The 17715-nt window shown below is 36.4% G+C and overlaps 1 protein-coding gene across 2 annotated transcripts in view; it reads right to left on the minus strand.

Annotated features, from left to right (window-relative positions):
* XPOT (exportin, tRNA) overlaps window positions 1-17715 on the minus strand; it is a 92244-nt gene that overhangs the window by 7262 nt on the left and 67267 nt on the right. For both annotated transcript variants that reach the window (XM_010841588.1, XM_010841587.1), the window contains exons 12-22: window positions 17216-17340; window positions 16692-16836; window positions 16415-16534; window positions 15974-16068; window positions 15331-15400; window positions 12975-13213; window positions 11774-12059; window positions 10328-10517; window positions 3863-3979; window positions 3308-3423; window positions 2557-2604 (exon numbers count right to left, since the gene is read on the minus strand). In XM_010841588.1, coding sequence (XP_010839890.1) covers window positions 2557-2604; window positions 3308-3423; window positions 3863-3979; window positions 10328-10517; window positions 11774-12059; window positions 12975-13213; window positions 15331-15400; window positions 15974-16068; window positions 16415-16534; window positions 16692-16836; window positions 17216-17340 — 1551 coding nt within the window. The remainder of the gene's footprint in view (window positions 1-2556; window positions 2605-3307; window positions 3424-3862; window positions 3980-10327; window positions 10518-11773; window positions 12060-12974; window positions 13214-15330; window positions 15401-15973; window positions 16069-16414; window positions 16535-16691; window positions 16837-17215; window positions 17341-17715) is intronic.

A 17715-nucleotide genomic window follows, 5' to 3' on the forward strand; every position in this document is an offset into this window, starting at 1 on the left:
GCTGATCTCCTTCAGAATGGACTGGTTGGATCTCCTTGCAGTCCAAGGGACTCTCAAGAGGCTTCTCCAATACCACAGTTCAAAAGCATCAATTCTTCGGCACTCAGCTTTCTTCACAGTCCAACTCTCACATCCATACATGACCACAGGAAAAACCATAGCCTTGACTAGACGAACCTTTGATGGCAAAGTAATGTCTCTGCTTTTGAATATGCTATCTAGGTTGGTCATAACTTTCCTTCCAAGGACTAAGCGCCTTTTAATTTCATATAAATATAATGTTCCACTTGATTCAATTCTGTGTGTGTCTAAATAACAACTCTGAGGACAAGATAAACACTTCCAAATTGTAAATATCATTCTTCCTGTTTGTTATTTCTCATTCTCCTTGACTCTCTAGCATCCAAAATGTTAACCAGTCTTCTCTTTCATGACTCTAGTCCCCTAACTTTCATACCTTTGGCCCTACTTCTAGCTTTCTGCTAACTCTTGCTTTAGCCAAAGTTCTTTCTGTCCTGGTCTAAGAAGGTCTCATTCATTTCTACTACTCCATCTTAAACTACAACCTGAGAACTCCAAAACTAGTATTTAGTTCTAACTTCTTTTGACCCACGTTTCTAAGTGTTCTGTGTACATTTTTTCTACCTAGCTATTCTAAATTACAATCACTGCCTACTAACTTCCCAACTTTTCACATGTAACACATACCTAGTCCCAATTTGGTTTTTAGCTATTCTACCCCTATACTTTGCCAACAAAGGTCCGTCTAGTCAAGGCTATGGTTTTTCCTGTGGTCATGTATGGATGTGAGAGTTGGACTGTGAAGAAGGCTGAACGCCGAAGAATTGCTGCTTTTGAACTGTGGTGTTGGAGAAGACTCTTGAGAGTCCCTTGGACTGCAAGGAGATCCAACCAGTCCATTCTGAAGGACATCAGCCTTGGGATTTCTTTGGAAGGAATGATGCTAAAGCTGAAACTCCAGTACTTTGGCCACCTCATGCGAAGAGTTGAATCATTGGAAAAGACTCTGATGCTGGGAGGGATTGGGGGCAGGAGGAGAAGGGGACGACAGAGGATGAGATGGCTGGATGGCATCACTGACTCGATGGATGTGAGTCTCAGTGAACTCTGGGAGTTGGTGATGGACAGGGAGGCCTGGCGTGCTGCAATTCATGGGGCCGCAAAGAGTCGAACATGACTGAGCGACTGAACTGAACCGAACCCCTATACTTTAGTTAAAAAGGATAACTATTTTTCACTAAGTCTACACTGAACACCTGATCTGTCTTCCTACACCTGTCACAGTATCTTTGTCCAGAGGGCCAGCTCCTCCTGGTCAGTCTAATGAATCCACAGTTGTTTCACAGTCTCTAAAAAAAACTGAAAAATACTTCCTCTTTTCGGTACTGACTTATATACTGCCTGGGCAGATCTGCTCATTCATCTTTAGTCCCACTATGTTCCATTTAATACAAATGGATTAATTTACTATACCTCTATTAAAGTACTTACTTAACATATCCAATTGAGTTTTTAAGTATTGGTCTCCCCGATTCTAAGTGAAAGTTGCTTAGTCGTGTCCGACTCTTTGTGACCTCATGGATAGCCCATGGAATTCTCCAGGCCAAAATACTGGAGTGAGTAGCTGTTCCCTTCTCCAGGGGATCTTCCCAACCCAGGTCTCCCACATTGCAGGCGGATTCTTTACCAGCTGAACTACCAGGGAAGCCCAATTCTAAGCTCCACAAATGTTGGGACACTTTTTATTCATGTTTATATAGGACCCTTGCTGCCCCAAACACAGAGACCTTCCTCCCTAGCACGTAATAGGTGTAGAGAAAATGCTGGATTGAAAACTCTTCAAGTCTCTCTTGGAATCAAAAATTCAAGTTCAGACAAGGGAGTGGGATGTACGGAGACTCTGAAAAAAACCTCATGTGTTTATTTTGGGTGGTTGAGGGAAGCTGCTGCTCACTAGATGACTTCAGCTATGCGGGACTGCTAGTCATGTGCTGGCATCTTGGCTTTGAGAAGTCGGAGACAGAAATCTTTGTTTTAAAAAAAAAAAGGACCTGATTTTCAAATGCTGGCAATTAGTTCCTTAGTTAAAAACACTATATAAAGCAAACAACACACCACCTAGATTCAGCCCAGAATCACTTATGATTTACACAAATTGTTAGGTTAACAAGGGGACTACAAACTTCTGAGGTAGTGAAGTGCTCTAACCAATCGGTAACACTAAGAAGTTGGACAAATCTGTGAAGAACCTACCAGGTAGTGAAACCTGGGATTGTGAAATTCTGGTTAAGATTTTTCTTATTGTTTGTCAAACCAAACAAATATACATTTTAACTTTCTGGTTATCCCAAATGTGAAAGACAATAAAGGATGCTACTACTTTTGTTCAACCCCACCCTCACATCCAAGATAGTCGAAAGCGAAGTAAATCAATTTTCATAAAAGATAGTTTTCAAGAATAAGACGTACTCAATTAAAACTATAAAGAATAAACATGCAAGCTGAAAATAAGGGAGCAAGAAGTACAAAGCTTACCCGTTTGAGATGAATTGTTTTCAGTGTCACCGCACACTCAGATAAAGCCTATGAAAAGCAAGTTTAAGAAATTTAATATAGTCAATTCTTAAATACTGAACCTAGCTTTCTTTCCCTTGCCACTGTTCACTAACATTTACTGCCAAAGAAAAGATGGAGAAAGGAATGGTGACAGACAGGCAAAAGGAACAAATGAGTTAGACAGAAAAATACAAAAATACTGTCTTAATGTAGTGCATTATAATTAAGAAATCAAGCTTTTACTTGGTCCTAGGGAAATGAGTAAAGGGCAACTGCTTGACATTAAGCATTCTAAAGATGAGATTTGGGGAAACTATTAAATGAGGAAGAGAAAGTTACTCTCTTAATGATTAAGAAAAAAAAACAACAACATTAAGCACAAGTTTTAGGATGAAAGAAGTGGTAGGAAACTAGTAACCCAACCAAGCTTTAAAGAATGCTTGCATCATGTACCCTTTCACAGTCCTAGAAAAAGTCCTGGTTGTTAAAACTGGAGGAGCTACATTTTATACAGTCAACTTTAATATCAAGATTTAGTAAGAATTCACAAAAGGTCCAAAAGGTATCATCAATGTTTTAAAAAAATTTTTTAATTAATATTCTAATTTGAAATTATTATTATTTTTTAAAGTCACTGAAATCTAATATAATCGGCCTGGCATTAAGGAAGAAATTGTGAGTTAGAATACATGAGATCTAAGAAGGTCTAAAGAGATTCCTAGGTGCTTACCAATACTGTTTGAGCATCTGCCAGATCAAAGGTTTGTTTTAAAGGTGCTAGGAAACATGCGGGGACAATGTGCTTATAAACAAAATCAGCAAATCCCACTGGTCCATCTTTACCTCCTGTTAAGAAAACTCAAATTTTCATCTTGTATAATAATGAAGTCATTTAATTTATTACCAGTGAAAATCAACTCCCAGCGCCTGTCTGTGTTAGGACTAGGATCCCATTTCATCTCTCTTGTCTTAGGAAACAGGTTGGGGAATGAAGAATTTTTTTTTTTAATTATATTTATCTTTGACTGTGCTGGGTCTTAGTTGCTACGTGGGCTTTTCTCTATCGAGGTACAGGCTCTAGGGCACACAGGCTTCAGCAGCTGCAGCTCCCGGGCTCTTGAGCACAGGCTCAATAGTTGTGATGCACAGGCTAAGTTGCTCCAAGGCATGTGGGATCTTCCTGGATCAGGGATCAAACCTGTGTCTCCTGCACTGGCAGGCACATTCTTTCACTACTGAGACACCAGGGGAAGCCCCAAGATTTTTTAAAAAAGAATTATCTTACCCCAGAGTTCTACCAACTTGGAAAGGATAATAAAACATGTTTTCTGAGCAATGGGATCTGGATATTCGACTGCTCCTTGAATAACAGTAACCAGCACTCGCTCTACATTCTCTGCACCTGAAGAGAAAAACGGGAGTTCAATCTGAAAAGGAACTAGAAAGGCAATCTGAAGTTCTGAGTTCATATATAGTAACAAGACAAAAGCATTTACAGGGTTGATAAGATCCCTCAATTTTTATTATCCTGGCTCCTAAATTTCAAGTATAAAACACTGAAAAATTACTATTCCCTCATTATCCCGCCCTCTGGATTTCCATATAGCAAAATTCTCTATGTGGACCCCTGTAGTCCATTTTTAATAGCTTATTGACCAGAGACAATTCAATATTCAGTTACATAACTAATTGCAGGCCACAGGCACTAAATTTCTGCAAAAATCCCCCAGACACTAATGTGTTAATTAAAAAAAAAAAAGCAAAGTGGCCAGTAAGATTGAATTGTCGGGTCAATTCTGGCAAGAAGCCATCACAGTATTATACTATGAAGGAATCAACTAATATAGCTTTAGGCAAACAAAGAACATTCTCTAGAATAAAACACATACTAGAACACACAACCAAGCCACAGTAAATATAAAAGGATAGAAATAATCTCAAGTATCTTTTCTGACCACAATGGCATGAAACTAGAGATCAACCACAGAAAGAAAAATGAAAAACAACTATGTGGAAATCAAACAATGTGGTACTAAAACACCAATGGGTCAATGAGGAAATCAAAGAAGAAAAAAGAAAAAAGAATACCAAAGCAAGTGATAATGTAAAACTACCATACAAAAGTCTACAGGATGCAGCAAAAGCAGTCTTAAGACAGAAGTTCATAGTGATATAGGCCTTCCTCAAAAAAACAAGAAAAATCTCAAACAATGGAACCTACCACCTAAAAGAATTAGAAAAAGAACAAACAAATCCTGAAGTCAATAGAAGGAAGGAAATAAATATCAGAGAGAAGACACAGATTAAATAGATTTAAAAAAATAATAGAAAAAGGCAATAAAAGCAGGAGATGGTTTTTTGGAAGGGATAAACAAAATCAACAAACCTGTAGCCTGTCTCATCAAGAAGGAAAAGGACTCAAATAAACAAAATAAAAAATGAAAAAGAAATAACAACCAGTACTAAAGAAATTAAAAAAAAATTATAATACTACAGTTATATGGCAACAAAATGGACCACCTAGAAGAAATGGAAAAATTTCTAGAGACATACAGCCTACCAAATCTGAATGAAGAAGGAACAGGTAACTTCAACAGACTGATCATTAGAAATGAAATAGAATCTGTCTTAAGAAAATTATAGTCTGGTATCTTTGATGAATATAGACACAAAAATCCTCAACAAAATATTAGCAAACTGAAGCCAATAACACATAAAAACACATGATCAAGTAGGATTTATTTCAGGGTCACAAGGATGGTTCAATATATGCAAATCAATGTGACATACTACCCCAAAAAAAGAAAAGACAAAAACCACATAATTATCTCAGCAGATTCAGAAAAAGCATCTGGTAAAATCAACATCCCTTCATGATAGAAACTCTCACCAAAGTGAGTACAGAGGGAGTATATCTCAACATAATAAAAGCCATTTATAACAAACCCACAGTGAATGTAATACTCAATGGTGAAAAGCCAAAAACCTTCCTGCTCAATTTTGGAACAAGAGAATAATGTTCACTCTCACCACTTCTAATCAATATAGTATTAGAAGTCTCAGCCACAGCAATTAGACAAAAAAAAGAAATAAAGGGTGGTATCCATACTGGAAGGGAGAGGTAAAACTGTCATTATAGGCAAATGACATGATATTCTATATTGAAAACCCTAAGGATTCCATAAAAAAATATATTAGAATAAATGAGTTCAGCAAGGTAGCAGGATACAAGTCTAATATATAGAAATCTGTCACATTTCTTTAATAATATCAGAAAAAGCAAAAAACAATCACACTTGAGATTGTGTCCAAAAAAATTTAAAAAACCACAACCAATAAATAAACCTACCAAGGAGGTGAAAGATCTATATGCTGAGGAGTATAAAAAATTGATAACAGAAACTGAAGATGATTCAAAGAAATGGAAAGATATCCCATGTTCTTGGTTTGGAAGAATATTGTTAGAATGGCCATACTACCCAAAGTTACCTATGGATTTAATACAATTCCTATCAAATTACCCATGGTATTTTTTAAAGAATTAGAAGAAATAATACTAAAATTTATATGGAACCATAAAAGACCCAGAATTGCCAAAGCAATCCTGAGGAAAAAGAACAAAGCTGGAGGCACACCCCTCCCAGACTTCCAACAACACTACAGAGCTACTGTAGTAAAAACAGCATGATAATGGCACAAAAACGAACATACAGATCAATGAAACAAAATAGAAGCCAGAAAAAAAACACAAACACCTACAGTCAATTAATCTACAAAGGCAAGATTATATAATGGAAAAAGACAGTCTCTTTGGCAAGTCGTGTTGAGAAAGCTAGACAGCTACTTGTTAATCAGTCAAGTTAGAACATTCCCTCATGCTGTACACAAAAATAAACTCAAAATGGCTTAAAGACCTAAATGTAAGACATGACACCATCAAACTAGACGAGAATGTTAAGTAAACATTCTCTGACATAAATCACAGCAATATTTTCTTAGGTCAGTCTTCCAAAGCAAAAGAAATAAAAGCAAAAATAAATGGAACCTAAACAAACTTATCGGCATTTGCACAGCAAAGTAAATCATAAATGAAATGAGAAGACTGGAAGAAAATATTTACAAATTATGAGATTGATGAGGGCTTAAATCCAAAATATGCAAACAGTTCATAGTACTCAATAACAAAAAAATAAACAACCCTATCAAATACTGGGCAGAAAACCTAAACAGACCTTTCTTCAAAGACAAACAGATGGCCAAGAAGCACATTAAAAAGATGTGCAACATTGCTAATTATTAGACAAATGCAAATCAAAACTACAATGAGGTTATCACCTCACAGAATGGCCATCATCAAAAAGCCTCCAAATAACAAAGGCTGGAGAGCGTACGGAGAAAATGTAGCTCTTCTACACTGACGGTGGCAATGTACGCTGGTGCAGCCAGTACGGAGACAGTATGGCTGTTCTTAGAAAACTATACGTGGAGTTACCATGTAATCCAGCAATCCCACTACTGCCATATACCCAGAAAAGATGAAAACTCTAATTTGAAAAGAAACGTGCACAACAATGTTCACAGCAGCACTATTTACAAAAGCCCAAACGTGGAAGCAACCTAAATGTGCACCAAAAGAGGCATGGATAAACAAAATGTAGGTTATATATACAGTGGGGTATACTCAGTCATCAAAAACAGTGGAATATTTCAATCTGCAGCAACATGGATGAACCTAGAGATTATCCTACTAGGTAAAGTGAGTCAGACAGAGAAAGACAAGTATTATATGGTACCATTTATATGTGGAGTCTAAATCATGACACAAATGAGCTTATTTACAAAAAAGAAACAAGACTCACAGACATAAAAAACTTATGGTTACCGAAGAGGAAGTGGGGAGGAATAAATTAGAGGTATGAGATTAACCTCTAAAGACTAGATATCTCTTTAAGAAAATTAGAGATCCAAGGGAACATTTCATGCAAAAATGGGCACAATAAAGAACAGAAATGGTATGGACCTAACAGAAGCAAAAGATATTGAGAAGAGGTGGCAAGAATACACAGGAGAACTATACAAAAAAGATCTTCATGACCCAGATAACCATGATGGTGTGATTACTGGACTAGATCCAGACATCCTGGAACACAAAGTCAAGTGAACCTTAGAAACCATCATTAAGAACAAAGCTAGTGCAGGTGATGGAATTCCAGTTGAACTATTTCAAATCCTAAAAGATGATGCTGTAAAAGTACTGCACTTAGTATACCAGCAAATTTGGAAAGCTCAGCAGTGGCCACAGGACTGGAAAAGGTCAGTTTTCACTCCAATCCCAAAGAAAGGCAATGCCAAAGAATGTTCAAACTACCACACAATTGCACTCATCTCATACACTAGCAAAATAATGCTCAAAATTCTCCAAACCAGGCTTCAACAGTACGTGAACCGTGAACTTCCAGATGTTCAAGCTGGTTTTAGAAAAGGTAGAGGAATCAGAGATCAAATTACCAACATCCGTTCAATCATCAAAAAAGCAAGAGTTCCAGAAAAACATCTATTTCTGCTTTATTGATTACGCCAAAGCCTTTGACTGTGTGGACTACAACAAACTGGAAAATTCTGAAAGAGATGGGAATACCAGACCACCTGACCTGCCTCCTGAGAAATCTGTATGCAGTGGCTCAGAGGGTAAAGCATCTGCCTGCAATGTGGGAGACCCGGGTTCAATCCCTGGGTCGGGAAGATCCCCTGAAGGAAATGGCAACCAATTCCAGTACTCTTGCCTGGAAAATCCCACAGACAGAGAAGCCTGGTAGGCTACAATCCAGCTACAATCCATGGGGTTGCAAAGAGTCAGACACAACTGAGCAACTTCACTTTCAAGAAGCAACAGTTAGAACCTGACATGGAACAACAGACTGGTTCAAAATTGGGAAAGGAGTATGTTAAGAATGTATACTGTCACCGTACTTATTTAACTTATATGCAGAGTACATCACGAGAAACACTGGGCTGGAGGAAGCACAAGCTGGAATTAAGATTGCCGGGAGAAATATCAATGACCTCAGATATGAAGATGATACCACCCTTATGGCAAAAATTGAAGAAGAACTAAAGAGCCTCTAGAGGAAAGTGAAAGAGAAGAGTGAAAAAGTTGGCTTAAAACTCAACATTCAGAAAACTAAGATCATGGTATCTGGTCCCGTTACTTCATGGTAAGTAGATGCAGAAACAACGGAAACAGTGGCTGACTATTTTTTTGGGCTCCAAAATCATGCAGATGGTGACTGCAGCCATGAAATTAAAAGACGCTTGCTCCCTGGAAGACAAGCTATGACCAACCTAGACGGCATATTAAAAAGCAGAGACATTACTTTGCCAACAAAGGTCTGTCTAGTCAAAGCTATGGTGTTTCCAGTAGTCATGTATGGATGTGAGAGTTGGACTATAAAGAAAGCTGAGTGCCAAAGAACTGATGTTTTTGAACTGTGGTGTTGGAGAAGACTCTTGAGAGTCCCTTGGACTGCAAGGAGATCCAACCAATCCTCTTAAAGGAAATGCATCCTGAATATTCATTGGAAGGACTGATGTTGAAGCTGAAACTCCAATACTTTGGCCACCTGATGTGAAGAACTGACTCATTTGAAAAGCCCCTGATGCTGGGAAAGATTGAAGGTGGGAGGAGAAGGGGACAACAGAGGATGAGATGGTTGGATGGCATCATCAACTCAATGAACATGAGTGTGAGCAAGCTCCAGGAGTTGGTGATGGACAGGGAAGCCTGCCATGATGCAGTCCATAGGGTCGCAGATAGTCAGACACTACTGAGCAACTGAACTGAGCTGATGAGATTAACAGATATATGTTACTATGTATGAAATAGATAACCAACAAGGAGCTACTATATAGAATAAGGAACTAGATTCAGTATCTTATAATAACCTATAATGGAAAATAATCTGAAAAAGGATATGTGTATAACTGAATCACTTGGCTGTATATCTGAAGCTAACACATTGCTAGTCAACTTAAAAAAAAGAAAAAGGAACACTGGTTTAAGAAAACAGGAACTGAATACAAATTAATTTTAAGGGTGCTCAAGTGAAAGTGATCGCCACTCTGATAATAATGAACTGTCATCCTTGTGGCCAACATACAACTACATCAAAAGTTCAGTGTTTGTTTATAATAGCCAGGACATGGAAGCAATCTGGATGTCCATCAGCAGACGAATGGATAAGAAAGCCGTGGTACATATACACAATGGAGTATTACTCAGCCATTAAAAAGAATATATTTGAATCAGTTCTAATGAGGTGGATGAAACTGGAGCCTATTATACAGAGTGAAGTAAGCCAGAAGAAAAACAACAATATAGTATACTAATGCGTATATATGGAATTTAGAAAGATGGTAATGATAACCCTGTATGTGAGAAACAAGAGAGACACAGATGTATAGAACAGTCTTTTGGACTCTGTGGGAGAGGGCGAGGGTGGGATGATTTGGGAGAACGGCATTGAAATATGTATAATATTGTATAAGAAACAAATCGCCAGTCCAGGTTCAATGCAGGATACAGGATGCTTAGGGCTGGTGCACTGGGATGACCCAGAGGGACGGTACAGGGAGGGAGCATAAATCATAAAAAAAAAAAAAAAGTTCAGTGTTTACTTCAACTAGCTCTTGGGCATACAGATACAGAACTGTGACAAATAATAGACAATTTAGGCACTGCATGCATCCACACCTTGATTTGCTATGACTTCACTCATTCCACTGCCTGTGACTGTTTGCAGGAAAGCAAAGTAACTCCTTCGCAACATCTGCTTCTCTAAAGCAGCAGATTGGTCGTTTTCTTCTGCTGGTCGGAGCAAAACTTCAAAAATTGCATGAAGAAGAGGCATGAACATTTGTTGTAAAAATGGGGATACCTGTATCTGAAGAGAGGAAACAACTATTACTATCTGAGAAATAAGAAAATTACTAATTTAAAATTTAGGAAAAACATGTTTTACATAAAGCCTTTTTCCAGAGTTTCTATATTTAGGATACATATTTATATAATTCAGCTAGCAAATATCAAGACAAAAATCTACATAGCATATACAGTAATGAAAGCCTCAAAAATCATTGAGTTCAAACCATTTCCTACAATTCAAGATTGAGGTTCAAGTAACATGGAATCAAACATATTCCACAATCAAATATTGTCATGGAATACTGTCAAATTTAAATTCTCAATAAATGAATTCTACTGCTAAATTAGGGCTTCCCTGATAGCTCAGTTGGTGAAGAATCCACCTGCAATGCAGGAGATACCGGTTTGATTCCTGGGTCAGGAAGATCCACTAGAGAAGGGATAGGCTACCCACTCCAGTATTCTTGGGCTTCCCTTGTGGGGGCTCAGCTGGTAAAGACTCCGCCTGCAATGCACAAGACCTGGGTTCTCTCCCTGGGTTGGGAAGATCCCCTGGAGAAGGGAAAGGCTACCTACTCCAGTATTCTGGCCTACAGAATTCCATGGGTAGCAAAGAGTCAGACACGACTAAGTGACTTTCACTTTCACTGCTAAATTAAAAATGAATTTATACGATTGAACTCTGTGAAGGCTTTACATGGCCTTAAGCAAATTCCTTACCTCTCAGTTAAGTGTCTCAGTTTCTTCATCTATAAAAGAACAATACTTAACTTTCACGGTTGTTACAAAATTCAAATGAATGTATAAGAAAATGCTCAGGACAGATTTTGAACACAGAAAACACTACGTTAAGTGTTAGCCAATTTCATTAGCTAGCTTATGCTTTGCTTAAATTTCCTTGTACATAAAACTGACATTGAATTACTTTTAAACTACTTGGATACCCAAATTACAGTGCTTTTAACTTATTTGTTAGACATTTAGTATCCAATGCTGTTTCATTTGCTTTTCTAAAACACCAAACTAATAGTTTTCTTCTGCTGCATAGAACAGAAAAGATCTATTCTTATTAAATATCTATCGATCAGGCCCTGAGTGTCAGGGAGTATTGTAGACATTGGGATGATAAAAATATGTGTGATCCATGCCCTCAGATAACTCATACTCAAAAAAAAAAAAAAAAAAGTCAAATGCTAAAATATATCTAAAGAGAAATACAAAAGTCAGGAGATCTTAAAGTCAGGAAATTCTCTGACCTCTGAAGGTGTATGGTACCTTAAATTTGGCTGTAATCTGGTTGATAAGAGGAATGAATTCCTGGAGGTCTTTTGCTTCACAATCCTTGAGCATGTGTTCTGAAGCAGATGGAATGAAGGGAAGGACTTCTTCCTCCAGGCAAATAATCATGCGATGAAGGAAAGTGCGGACTCCACTCCTGAGAATATCCTTTTGTAAGGGACAACTGAGAGCTGGCAAGAACGTCTGTAAACAGTCCAGGTAAACTTCGGAACAGCCACATTGCTTCACAGTCTGCTTGTTGCTGAAAGCTTTGCTGGTTCGACTACAGAAACAATGATCAGGTAACTGGTTTTAAGTTTATTCTTCAAGTGGTTTATGGAGTAATAAACAACAATGCACAACAAATTATAAAACTGACAAAACAAAGCAGCCAATTCTTTATTTTCCATGTCACAGTTATGTCCACTTTTAGTTAATGGTTGCTTCCAGTTACCATTCCAGAAAGGGCCCAAGTTAAATGAATGAAATGTAATTGATACAATCTCTCAAATGTGAGCCCACCTAAATATTTTGCTAAAATCCTGCTGACAATATATGCAGTAAAGAGGAAAAAAAAAATATTTACTATGAATAGGCTATACTACACAAACTGTAAACCACCAATTTATATTAGAAAACAATCTTAGAATTGAGTTATTTATACAATATCTCTAACATAAGCTTTTGCATGGAAGTCTTCTATAGAGCAATTTCTCTAAGTGCTTCTAATTAAAAATCACTCAAACTTTCATACTGTTATTCTTTACCAATAAAGAAATATGTATAGAGACAGAAACAATGGCTTGGGTGGTTGGGACACAATGCAACAACTAATAAGAAGCCTCAGCACCTTCTCTTTAAGATTCCATAACAGATCCCCTGATGTCATTGGTATATATACTTAAGCAAATCTCCTTAAATACATTATCAACTTAAACCAGAGAAATCAGACAAGTTAAGGATTTAAAAAGATGTCAAGTCAGAAATCCAGAATGTTATGAGATCTATTCCCTTCTTCAGCTAAATCTCCTAATTTAATGAATTTAGAAAAGAAATGTTTACACAAATCTCTGGACAATCCAGTTTCAGAAACATGACACACATGCCCAATTCTAGAAAAATCTAAGTAAATGATTCTGTATATACTGAGAAAATCACTTCACCAATTTAAATGCCAATTTTCACCAATCACACTCACCTAGCAAATCCAACAGCATGGTTGAGACAGTCTGCTAGAGATGCCTGTCTTTCTTCGTCCTGTGCCAGCATCAATTTTTCTAACAGAATTTTAAACTTCTCCATGAGTGGAGTCAACAGATTCCTCATTAATGCCTGCTTCCGCTCTGCTGGATACTCACTATTAACAATTAGCACTCCAGCTGTCTCATAGATAAATAATTGATCGTCGCTGCTCAACAAAGACTGGTAACCATTCTCCTAAAATGAAATTTAGTCTTATTTAAGTTTTTCTTTGTTCAGTTCCTCCCATTTAAAAGTAAAAGAGGGACAGAAGATGTAATCTATCACACCAACTCATTAATAAAAAGAAGATTGAGTACTTGTAAATAAACTGAATTAGAGGTCAAAAGATGAGGGATCTATTGACACGACTTCATAAATGGTCGTGTAATAATAATACAGTTTTATAATACTGTATTATTATTATTATAATAATAATAATCAGTTTTCTAACTTTTATAAAATTTACTGTTTTACTTTTATAAAATTTATCTGTTATTAGGATGCTAAAAATCAGTTTTATAAAATGCTTTGAAGGTTAAGACAAATGCCACACAGATTAATATTTTAAAGTATTTAAGATTTAAATAACAACAAATGCCAAGTAATAAACATATACACAAGTTGTTACTTTTGCACGTTTGAAAATAAGACTGGAAATAAAAAGAAAAGATCTTATTCAAGTGTAAGCAAACATCCATCCATACACTGACCCATTTTACTGCTGCTGCTGCTGCTGCTAAGTCGCTTCAGTCGTGTCCGACTCTGTGCGACCCCATAGACGGCAGCCCACCAGGCTCCCCCGTCCCAGGGATCCTCCAGGCAAGAACACTGGAGTGGGTTGCCGTTTCCTTCTCCAGTGCATGAAAGTGAAAAGTGAAATTGCGAATCGCTCAGTTGTGTCCAACTTTTAGCGACCCCATGGACTGCAGCCTACCAGGCTCCTCCATCCATGGGATTTTCCAGGCAAGAGTACTGGAGTGGGTTGCCCTTGCCTTCTCCCAGTAAGTTTTATTATTTTTCACATTTATGCAATCTGAGAGGCCAGGGGGAAGGGGAAAATATCAGAGGCCCTTCTACCAAAACTCCCTGTTAAGAAATTATTTACAAGCCTAGTCTTAAAACAGATAAATTGTGTGGAGGCCCTATTATATATTTATATATATATAATATATACATATATGTAAAATTTCCAATATCCATAAATATGGCATGGCTAAATATGGCTCTCTGAAAATCTTTTAATATAGATTTCTTTAGTATGTAGGCAAATTTAACCATATAATTCATTAGTAACCTTTCATGCAATGAAATATGTATATATTATATGTGTGTGTGTGTGTGTGTATAAAAGAATCTTTTATCTTTTAAAAGAGAATGTCCTTATTTAGAAGTAACTAAAACACTTATTAAGTAACACTAGGACCAATCACTGCTCTAGGAGTTGAGATCATAAAGTTAAAGTTGCTAGATAAATACACAGTATTTATACCCCTACTAAGCAGTCAACATTCAGTAAAAGCACTGTGAATCAAGTCTTTTTACACACTAAAAAAAGGTTACAGGTATAGTACAAGTTCTTGTTTCCATGTGCAATGAGAAAAAGAAAAAATTTCCAATATCCATAAATATGGCATGGCTAAATACGGCTCTGTGAAAAATCTTTTAATATAGATTTCTTTAGTATGTAGGCAAATTTAACCATATAATTCATTAGTAACCTTTCACACAATGAAATTAACCCATATACTTATTTTAAAAAAGAAAATATTTTATGTTTAACATTTTTCAAGTGTGGCTCCATTAATAACTCTCACCAAAATGAAAAAAAAAAAAAGTCAATGTCAGTAGTTTGCTGAGATTGCCAGTATTTTACACAAAAACAGATATCAAAATGTGCTTACAAGGTATCTTTTAAAGATTACTTAAATCTTTCTAGTGAAATAAGTAACTGAGATATTCAGATCAAGCAGTGTTTAAATTCTTTTTACCTCAAGCCAGAAGTTTAACAATAAAATTTCAGTCTACTAGAAGTTACTGAGAATGGCTCGTGTGATCACAGTACTAAACAGAGAATAATTTTGAAACTGAATATTCCTTCTCCAAAAAATACTGGTATTTAATAGTACAGAGAGCAGACCGTATCTCACACTGCTAAATCTTATCAATCAAATTTTGATTCCCTTCTATTTCTTTTTTCCTCTTTTATTTCTAATGCTATGTTTGTTTACTACATCTCAACAGAGTTTTAGTAAATAGATCTAAGCCCTACATGCCCCCCACCCCAACTTTCATTTAGAAAGAAAGATACTTACAGGTGGAGAAAGCTCTAATAAATCTTGTATTCTATTCAGAATATCCTCAATGAAAGGATTCATTTGTTTACTGAATAAAGGCAAAAAGGAAAACCACAATTACATAAATAATAGTGCTTGGAGAAGTGCTGAAATATGAAATTCCTCTTTAAGGCAGAACTAAAAAAAACGTTCAGTTCTAAGGTAGTCACATGTCACCATTCAGACTAGCTATAATTTTTTTAAATTACAATATTATAACCTAAGAAAAAGTAGTTTTCATACCTAAAAAAATGGTACTAGTAAAGAACAATATGACAGATTAAGTTAAAAACGTATTTCCAAGGAATATCATCTTTAGAATTTCAAAGAAACCATATAGTTTTACTATCTACAGCAATAAAACTGTGAAATAACTAATGCCATTAGTAATGACAAGTGTTACATATAAAAATATTCAAACAAATCAGTTTAATAATGAACAAAGTACCTGGCTAAAGAGAAAGAAAAGAAATCTTAGCACAATACAAAAAGGAACATTTTTTTAAAAAGCCTAAGAACAGAAAGAACTAAATCTACCATAGGCTCTTAGATAATAAGTTACATCTTACTTAACAATCTTAAAAATAAGAATTAAACATAACAGCCAAAATGTTTTACTTACTTAAGAGATTTAACAAATCTGGAGAATAGGTAAGCAGTTCTGCTCCGGACTTTAGCACTAGAGTGCCGCAGACCCCTGTGATCTAAGAAAGCCATCTAAAGAAAGAGAGACACTTTTACTATTTCTGTATTTATTTAACATCTTTTATTGCTAATGTCATGACATGTTTTTGTTCATATCGAATTTTACTTTTTAGCTCTGGAAGAGAGGAACCAGGTACACGCAAGTGAGCCTACACTACACATAAATAGGTCCTTGAATATTTGTTTTAAATAACTGACTAGACACAAACTCCATTTTAAAGAAATGGAGGAGTTTTAGCATGTTCAGGAGTTTTTGAGAGCTCTGGAAAAAAGTGATAAGAGAAAGATAGAATACTATCTGTTCATTAGCTGAAACATATGGAAAATAACAAAAGCTGAGAGTAAAGTATATACTTACTAGTACACATGGAATGTGCTGAGGTTCAACTGTGAAAAACTTTTCGTATCTAACAACAGTTTCGAAGAACTCCAATGTCACAGATGTGTGCTGATAGGAGCTAACTCCTGATGTTACCAGCTAGAGCAGGAAAAAGTTAAGAAATCTGTCTTCATTTACTGCAACATCAAAATGTCCCTGTAATAATGTATATTAAACTCTAACAATTAAGAAACTCACATTAGCTTATATGAAAACAGAAAATTAGGTTCAGAATAAGTTGTCTTAGTATACTTACAGTTCGCATCATATCCTGCAAAGCACTAGCTTTTGAAACATCACCTGAGAAGTGAGCACCATGAGATACTGGAAGAGCTTCTGCCAACATATACAGCAATCTTATTGCCACTTCAACTTCCATAAACCGTGTAGTCTGCCAATTCCTACCAAGGTATAACACATCACTGAGATCTGAATGCAAACCCTCTGTACAACTAGTGATGCACCGGATAAAAAGACACCAACAAAATCCTCTTTAATTATTAAAAAGTCACAGCAATTGTTAATTCTGCCAGGGAACATAATTCATATCACAGGAGTATAAATAACCAATGTAATCCATTTTATTGTTTATGTTCCGAAGAGCAGCATTTCCCCTCCAGGATCAAGATAAATTAAGGAGTCAAGGGCATTGTTTTGGAGATACACATAAGATCTTAGTAAGTAAAACAAACAAGTAAGTCATGTGACTCACTTATGGTAGGCCACCATCAGGGAGAAGAGGAAAGAGGTGACTTGTTAGAAAGAGACGAACAAACTTACTGCAGTGTAGAACTGAACACTCTGCGAACAGAAGCCAGCAGTAACTCTGGTGAAACTTGAGCAAGCCTGTCCAACAATAACTTCAGTTGTTTTCTATATTCTACAAACATGGCTTCATCTTCACCCTATGGTATTTTAAAAATTCCATTAAGAAACTTAAAAGACCTTAAGACACATAAAATGGTGAGTTCTCATTAGTTTTTTATATTTACAAATTTAATACACTTTTATTTTTTTCATAAATATTTATGTAGGAAAATGCAGCAGTCTTTCCCCTCCTGCTCACAAATAATTATTTCCCAGACCTAGACTATGAAAGCCTAGAGCCAGAAACAGCACAGGGAGGAGGTTAAAATCAAGAGTCATTATAACAGAAGAGAGTGACTGAGGGATGATTAGGCAAACAGCAGATAATGGAAGGCTTGGAAAACAAAAGCAAAATCTAAGCTACGATGGGTTCACATAGGGCTTTATGAGAACCTTAGCACCTTATGTATACT

The sequence above is a fragment of the Bison bison genome, unplaced genomic scaffold, assembly GCF_000754665.1.
Source record: "Bison bison bison isolate TAMUID 2011002044 unplaced genomic scaffold, Bison_UMD1.0 scf7180017864163, whole genome shotgun sequence".
Classification (NCBI taxonomy): Eukaryota; Metazoa; Chordata; class Mammalia; order Artiodactyla; family Bovidae; genus Bison; species Bison bison.